Source organism: Panthera onca, chromosome B4 (assembly GCF_046562875.1).
Source record: "Panthera onca isolate mPanOnc1 chromosome B4, mPanOnc1 haplotype 2, whole genome shotgun sequence".
NCBI lineage: Eukaryota > Metazoa > Chordata > Mammalia > Carnivora > Felidae > Panthera > Panthera onca.
In genome coordinates, this window is record NC_138345.1 from 78,745,225 (window position 1) to 78,753,460 (window position 8,236).

Below are 8,236 nucleotides of genomic sequence, written 5' to 3' on the forward strand. Positions count from 1 at the left end.
CCAGCCACCCAGCTGCTCCCACTGGGTGGGAGGAAACCAGGAAGCACAGCCACACCTTCCCTCTCCTTTACCCCCACATCCAGCCTGCTCACAAGCCCTGCCTTTCTCCAGCTCAGCCCCTGGGTTCTCGTCTTCATGGACTTATTACAGCTTGAAGTTATTTTATTTGTTTGCTTACTGTGTTGATGTGCTCCCTTACCACAATGAGAGCAGGGCTCACGGCTGTATCTCCAACATTTAGTCCAGTGCCCGAGTGTTAATGAATATTGGCTGAAGGAAGGAATTCATTAATAATGACTTCATCCAAGGGGAGGCAGCTGTCCTGTAACTGGCCTGGCACCTTCCCACCGGGCCAACCCTCTGAGCTGGGGCAGGCATTGGGTCTCCCCACCTAGCCTGGTCCACAGAGGGATTCCAGCCAGAAAAGACACCTTCCTGCCCAAAGGTGAAGCAATAGCTACCAAACCCCACCTCCTCCAAACAGCCTTCCTGGGAGATCAGATAGAACTGGCATTGGATTGCTCTGCTAAGTGTGAACATGCGATTTCCATATGAATCCTCAAGCCCCAGTTTCTGGTTTTCTTTAATTGTCATTTCCCTTCTCTGAAAGAAATTCAGCTTTGGCCTGAGTTGGATATATTGCTTCCCTGGCCTGGCTTGGCTAAATGTTTCTACTCCATTGCCTATGTGTTCTCTGGGTACCCAGGCAGCTGGCCATGCCAGGAGGACAACCACTGTAGTCTCAGAGACAGTGTGGGCCAGTGGAAGGAGCTCGAGACTCAGGATACCCGGCTGTACTCCCGGCTCAGACCCTCAGACGCTCTATGACCCTAAGCAAGCCTCTCCACCTCTCTGAGCCTCAGTCTCCTCCTTTGCAAATGAAGCTCCTGGACTCCTTGTGCCTGAGTTTCTTCCAGCCATGACATTCCAGACAGCACTGCCATGGCCAACTAATACTTTATCAGGGCTTCCTGGTGCTGGACGTTTCCATGACTGGTGCACCACCTGAGGACCCAGAGTGCATGCAGACAGGTGCAGGACATTTTCTGAGGGTGTTGGTAGTCGTCTACCCAGAAGGGAGGCCTCTGTGGGAAATGCCCGGTTAAAGACAGCTAACAGGTATTCTTTGCTACAAAACTTCTCAAAAACTCTAATACATACTCCCAAGAGGAAAGATGTAATGGACACAGAACGCTTTTTTTTTTTTTTTTTTTTTTTTTTTTTAGCAGAGCTCTATCAGCAGACTGGCGTTCTTTGGGCCCGACTTCGAGATAGGTGACTCTCAAGAAATCCCTGCAGCCCTGGAGTTCTAGCAGCTCACACTCTCCCAAGTGCACCTTGATAAGGAGAAGGCTTTCAGGATGTCAGCTGGAGTAGGGACCAGGGCCAAGGAAAGAAACCTTCTGTCCCCAAACCCCTCAGCCACTCAAGGTCCTCTTAGGTTCCCCCAAATGAAAGGCCAGGAGGGAATCGATGTGTGCATGGTCAGACCTTCCCCTGTAAGAACTGAGGCCACAACGCCTCCTGGAATGTCCTCCCACCAGGCCCCCAGCGCTCAAAGAACAAATGAACCACCAGCTCTTGCCCGTTTTGATACCATACAGTGGACAGGACAGTCGGGAGTAACTGCCTTAGTCGCGGAGCAAGAGCACTCCAGCTGTTCTGTGAACAGCACAGCCCACTGGCACAGAGCGAGAGGAGTCAGTCCAATGGGGAGAAAGGCGGCCAGGGAGGCCCCGAGGCCTGATGTGAAACACAATGCACTTTATTGGCGACAGAACGGTTGGCAGAGGGGTCCCTGTGTTATATACATCAGCAGTGGTGACCATTCCACCAGGGGCGGGGGGGACCCCAAGGGCAGGAGAAGGCGGTGGCTGAGGCCACAAGTGGACAATCACAGGCACAGACCGGAGCCCGAAAGGGCGCCTGAAATTCTCACGGCAGCGCTCGGCCAGGAGTCTGGATGGAGGATCCAGTGCCCCGGATCTTCCAGCCCCCAGAGAGCGGGCCCCGGGAGGGTGGGCTGGGGTCGGGAGTGGGGGGTGGCACTGAGGATGTCGCTGACATGGGCGGGGAGCAGGGGCTGGGGGCGCGAGGCGCTGCGGCGCGCGGTGTTTATCTGGAGAAGCGCTGCGAAGACTGGGAGAACTTGACGCTGCCGCCCCGGCTGCTGCCCGAGCTGAAGCCTCCGCCACTGACCCCGCAGCGAGCTCCGGAGCCAAAGCCGCCGCTGCCGCCTCCGAGGCCGAAGCCGCTGCCGCCGATGCCGCTGCCGCCGCCGAAGCCGAAACTGCTGCCGCCGATGCCGCTGCCGCTGCCGCTGCCAATGCCGATGCCGCTGCCGCTGCCGCTGCCGCCGCCGAAGCTGAAGCCGCTGCCGCTACCGCCGCCGCCGCCGCCTGCCCGGCCGAAGCCGCCGCCGAAGCCGCCGCCGTAGCCGCCGCCGTAACCACCTGCAGCGCCGCCGCCGCTGACCACCGCTGCCGGGGAGAGGACAGAACCACGATCAGCGCCCCTCGCCCTCCTAGCTGTATCATAATTAATGACCCACGGGCCCGGGATGACGGGGAGGCGACCAAGGCAGCTTTGCACCGGTTGATCATTGTGGCACGTTCTAATGGCATAGGGTGCTCATCCCATAGTGCTAAGTGGTTATGAAATCTCCAATAGTTCCTTCTACTCTTGATGCCCCGCCCCCCACGCTGGAGACGTTTCCAGAATTTCTCCTCTCATGAATAGGTTCCCTACTGCATACTCCCCATCCCGTAGACATCTATTAATAGTGCCCTGAACCCAAAATAATTACAGAAGCAGGTCTGCTGCCCCTTCTGCCCACGGAAAACCTCTCCAACGTCCATAGAATTTTTTTTTTTTTTAAATAAGGTGCTACTGCCCTGTGTGATTGCAGGTATTTCAGATTCGGTTCTCACAGTCATGGTTATTCTGGCTACTTACAGATGCTCACAGCACTCTGGCACTCTCCAGACATCCTACAGGACAAAGCCAGAGAAATAGCTCTGTCACAAAGCAAATAACCGCAATTTTTCATGGATGAAGGTGATGAATTGCAACCTGAACTGAATTCAGAAGCCAAGCAGAGCAGTACCCTAGCCTTGTCCACAGAGGGATGCCAGCCAGAAAAGGCACCTGCCTCCCTGCCCAAAGATTCTGTTTCATTCAGAACCCCTGTGCGCCCTTGGTCGTGAGTGCACTTTGGCCATCTATGGAAAGAGTGGGCGGGTGAAGGCCTCTTCAGGGCCTACTGACAATGATGGGTCCTCTCTCTATACAAAAGGCCTCCATTCCCATGCACTTAGTCACTCATCTGACCCTCAGCATGTGCGCCAGGTCAGGAAAGTTAGGGAGAGTGAACTGGAAGCCCCACCTGCACTCCTCGCCCTCCAGCAGCTTGCGGTAGGTGGCGATCTCCACGTCCAGGGCCAGCTTCACGTTCATCAGCTCCTGGTAGTCCTTCAGCAGCCGGGCCAGGTCATCTTTGGCCTGCTGCAGGGCGGCCTGCAGCTCTTGGAGCTTGGCATTGGCATCCTTGAGGGCCAGCTCCCCACGCTGCTCAGCTTCGGTGATGGCCACCTGCAGGTTGGCATTCTGGGGGATGGGGGCAGGGGGGGAGGCAGGGGAAGAGATGAGCCTAGCAGGAGGGTCCCAGGCTCTCTGAGTCTTACCATAGCTTACCCCATAGCAAGCATCTGAAAGCCAGGCAACATCCCCCTCTCCCCAATACCTCTATCTTTTCCTCATCTATGGAGATATTTTCCCCATGGATTACTAGCCATCTGGACTGGCTCGGTCTTTGAACTTGCCGGAGGTCAATGCTGCCTGAGATGACCCCAGAAGTCCATTCCAGACTAGGAGTCCTGAGATCCCAGCCCCACTCCCCACTGGTCCATCCAGGCGCCTATATGCATTGCCCTCCCACCTGCTTCTTAACATTCTCGATCTCGGCCCGCAGCCTCTGGATCATTCTGTTGAGCTCAGAGATCTCACTCTTGGTGTTCTTCAGGTCATCTCCATGCCTGCCGGCCGTAGTCTGCAGCTCCCCAAGCTGGAGAACAGAAGGGAAGATCGGGTGTTAACGCGGCTTTGCCTGACTTGTTTCTCTATCCCTAACATCACCCACCCAACCTTGAGGTGCTTAGTAAGCATTTGTTAAAATGACATTGAATCCTATTTCAGCAGGGACACTTCTGTGGCAGCAGGGAAGAGAATATCTGGGTCACCGTGGTAGGAATTCCCCTACCCTGCAGTCTAGAACAAGCTAGAACCAGTCCCATGTGGCCTGGCAAGGGACAGTGGAACCACCTTCCTCCAGGGATAGCCAAACAGCCATTAGAAGGATGTCTCCAGAGGGTAGAAGCAAGAGGGGTCCACCCAGTGACCACCAGGGACCCACCACCCAGCAGTCCCCACAGGTCACAGCCTCCCTGAGACCCTCAAGGGATCCTCTGAGAGGTGCCTAGCTCCCACCTTCGTCTGGTACAGGGCCTCGGCCTCTGCCTTGCTCCTCTGGGCAATGTCCTCATACTGGGCCTTGACCTCAGCGATGATGCTGTCCAGGTCCAGGCTGCGGTTGTTGTCCATGGACAGGACCACGGAGGTGTCGCTGACGTGGCTCTGCATCTGGGACAGCTCCTACCAACACAGAGGGGCCTGTTACTTCTCAAGCAGAGGCCTGCAGAGAGACTCCTGAACAATAGACCCATTCTCCGGCTCAGTTCTGAATGTGCATCTGCCCCACTCTGCCCCCCCAGCCCCTCAGAGAACCCGTGTCTATTGTCCATCCTGTGGAACCCCAACAAGGGGCCAGCCCTATCTCTAGGCTCAGTCTTCCTGGGCCCTAGATACCAAATCAGCCCAGCCTCTGAGAATATCTCACACTCCCTGGCTCCCCTCTTAGTAGGAAACGTCACCATGTCATAGAGGGTCGTCAGGAAGTTGACTTCATCCATTAAGGCATCTACTTTGGCCTGAAGCTCCACCTTGTTCATGTAGGCGGTGTCCACGTCCTGAGAAAGACAGAAGCATTAAGGCCTCGTTCCCCACAAGGAACAAACAACAAACTGCACGTGCCACAGGAAAGGGTCAGGACAGGCTGGTGATTGACCGGCCCTTGTCCGAGACTGGTCTCCACATGAAGGAGTGACTCGTGTATCACTGGGATGGTTACTCAAAAATGAAAAACCAATGAACTGGCTCTTGGGGATCTTTCCAGACTATGATGCACCTGGCTTCTGTTTTTTTGCTTCAACTGCCTGAACTCGGCAGCTCTGTGGCAGTGGAGTAGGAAGGTTACCCCAGCTCAGCTGGAAACCCGTGCGTGTCCACAGCCCCGGGAACCCCACACACAGCCTTACCTTCTTCAGGGTCACAAATTCATTCTCAGCAGCTGTACGTTTATTGATTTCATCCTCATATCTGTAAGGGTTAAAAAGAAATAGCTGAGTTTGGGTTTCGAGGTAGTCATAAACACTTTTGTCTGAAACTCTGGAAGTTCATCTCTCCATCCCTCTGTCCCTCTGCTGCCCCTCTTAGCTGAACACACCCTCTTTACTCGCCCCTTATTAACTAGGAGGACCAGCCACTCTAGTCTCTCCAAGCACACTGGCCTGGTTTTAGCACTGGAAGTCCCACCTCCTGGGAAACCCCTCGGTCCCAAGGAAACCGGACCGTCGGTCAGCATGCCCTGAGTTGTCCCGACAATCTTCAGATCCTAGAACCCGAATCTTCCCCAGCCGGGATCATGAGGAAGTGCTTCCTCAGCCCTAAACTCATCCCACTTGCCATGACTTTACTCGTCCTTGGGGAAGGAGGGCGAGTGGGGAGCCCAGCGAATCGAGCTGCCCTCTGCGAAGGTAAGGAGAGGAAGATGAGCTCATTGGCACCACTGCCACCGGGTGGGAGGAAAGCAGTAAGGGCCAGGGCTCCGACACAGGGCTGCCGCACTCGTGTCTCTGTCACTCACTTCTTCTTGAAGTCCTCCACCAGGTCCTGCATATTCCTCAGCTCCGAGTCCAGGCGGCCCCTCTCCCCCAGGATGCTGTCCAGGTAGCTCCGCTGGTTGTTGATGTAGGTCTCAAAAAGGGGCTCCAGGTTGCTGGTGCCCGTGATGGAATTTGTGCCCTGCTGCTGGAGCAGGTTCCACTTGGTCTCCAGGACCTTGTTCTGCTGCTCCAGGAACCGCACCTGCCGCGCATCGGGGGGGAAGCCGCATCAGGCAACGCTTGTGGCAGAGGAGCGGAGGGGCTCCGGCTCAGGTGGGACTGAGCCTCTGAATCCCCCCATCCCCCGGCACAGAGGCCCAGAAGGGATGCGAAGCTAGGCTTCTGCTGTAGCTGGAGAGGCTACGGGCAGATGGCCGCTCTGGTCAGCCCGCTAAAGATCCAGCACCACTTTGGAAAGTTACAGAAGGAGGAGAAATGGGTGGGGAATCTGGAAGTAGCCCCTGTCCAGAAGCAGAATGGCAAAGATGACCCCTCGGTGTTCCCCGAGGACTTCGTGACTCTATCTCAAGGTCCAAAATGACAGTACACTCTGCAGAAATGTGCTTGAGCCTCAGCGGCATTCTTCCTACCTAAAGCCTTGCTGACGCTCAGCCCTTCAAAGGATGTGACTCACTGGGAGCTGATACTGATTGAAATGCCGCAGTCAGCACCACATGAGAGAGCCCGCAGCAGTGAGCTACCCTGGTCTGGGGGACACCAAGCACCCTTCTCCTTCTGACCTGGTCAGTTAGGGGTGCAGACTGGTTGCTAGCTCCTCTGCAGCCCTGTTGAGACTAAAGTTTCCAGGTAAGCCCCTCTAATCCCTTCTCCAGGGCATGTGTCTCCTTTGCCCGGCACAGCAGCGTGGAGGGAACAGGCCTCCTGGGAAGCCTCATGTCTGATAAACGCCCACTCCTGGGTCAGACCCTTTCCTGCCAGTAGCCATGGCTCTTCCCATGTGTTCCCAATGCTGCCATCCTGGGCATAGATAAGGCAACAGGCAAGAGACTTGAGCAGGGAGCCAGACAGGTAGGATTTAGGATGTCCAGGTCCAAAGAGGAGCCCATTGTCTTTCCTACTCAGGTGACCATGTCGGCAAACTCATCAGCCCCGAACATCTTCCCAGATCCTAGACTTCCTAACCATCTCCCTGCAGCCTGGCTCATCCAAGATTGATCCTAAATGTTAAACTCAAAGTCCCAGCCTGGGAAATGGGGGCCCGGTCAGAGTTTCATCACCTTGTCGATGAAGGAGGCGAACTTGTTGTTGAGGGTCTTGATCTGCTCGCGCTCCTGGGTCTTTACTTGCCCAATCTGGGGGTCGATCTCCACATTGAGGGGCTGCAGGAGGCTCTGGTTCACAGTCACTTCCTGGATTCCCCCAGGGAAGCCACCAGGACCAAAGCCACCGGGCCCACCAAAGCCACCAGGCCCTCCAAAGCCACTGGGCCCTCCAAAGCCACCAGCCCCTCCAAAGCCACCAGCTCCACCAAAGCCACCAGCCCCTCCAAAGCCACCAGCTCCACCAAAGCCACCAGCCCCTCCAAAGCCACCAGCCCCTCCAAAGCCACCTCCCATTCCTCTGCCACCACCAAAGCCACCACCAAAGCCACCTCCATAGCCACCCCCAAAGCCACTGCCACAGCTGCTACGCCCTCCCCCAAAGCCACCAGCCCGGGAGCCACCGGCCACGCTGATGGAGATGCTCTTGTTGCCACCCAGGCTGTAGAGGCTGCGACTGCCAAAGCCACCCGCCCCACCCCGGAACCCGCAGGCCCCTCCGCTGGCTCCCCCCGAGCGGGCCACACAGCTCATCCTGCTGCTTCCTGAGACCACGGCAGATCGACCCGAGAAGCCCTGGCCGCCGCCGCCAGATGTCTTGCTGACTTGTCTGCTCATGGTGAGGGAGCTTGGTGAAGGAAAAGTACCAGAGTTAAGCAGGACACTGAGAGTCAGAGGAAGAGGGAAGGGAACTGAAGGCCTGTGCAAAATAAATCCCTTTATATACATCAAGGAGGTTGCTGGGCTCAAACGAAGGAGAGATAATTAATCCCAAATAGTCATGGGTTGGGTTTGCCTCCAAGGCAATAAGTTTGTTCCAGGCTACTAAACACACCTTGAAAATAATCTGAAATGGTAAAAATGCTAAGGTGGCAGGCTTACCTGGCAGGGGGTGGCTCCCGGCACTGCCCCATGCTTGGGCATGGCCACCTCCTTAGCTTTGTCTGACAGGACCCA

The 8,236-nt window shown here is 56.0% G+C and overlaps 1 protein-coding gene across 1 annotated transcript; it reads right to left on the bottom strand.

Moving 5' to 3' along the window:
* Positions 1 to 1,749: 1,749 nt before the first annotated feature.
* KRT3 (keratin 3) lies at positions 1,750 to 7,981 on the bottom strand. The gene is made up of 9 exons (XM_060657517.3): positions 7,238 to 7,981; positions 5,981 to 6,201; positions 5,373 to 5,433; positions 4,929 to 5,024; positions 4,486 to 4,650; positions 3,938 to 4,063; positions 3,386 to 3,606; positions 2,956 to 2,990; positions 1,750 to 2,480 (listed from the first exon to the last, which is right to left on the bottom strand). The coding sequence occupies exons 1-9, from the start codon at positions 7,895 to 7,897 to the stop codon at positions 2,116 to 2,118; spliced, it is 1,950 nt and encodes a 649-aa protein (XP_060513500.3). The 5' UTR covers positions 7,898 to 7,981; the 3' UTR covers positions 1,750 to 2,115.
* Positions 7,982 to 8,236: the final 255 nt, after the last annotated feature.

What these genes read in the sequence shown, in the direction of transcription:
- KRT3 (XM_060657517.3), bottom strand. Translation starts at nt 7,897, where the DNA reads ATGAGCAGACAAGTCAGCAAGACATCTGGCGGCGGCGGCCAGGGCTTC. An exon ending in GTGGAGGACTTCAAGAAGAA is followed by an intron (nt 5,434 to 5,980) that starts GTGAGTGACAGA and finishes TAACCCTTACAG; the next exon opens with ATATGAGGATGAAATCAATA. An exon ending in CTGGAGGGCGAGGAGTGCAG is followed by an intron (nt 2,991 to 3,385) that starts GTGGGGCTTCCA and finishes TTTGTCCTGTAG; the next exon opens with GATGTCTGGAGAGTGCCAGA.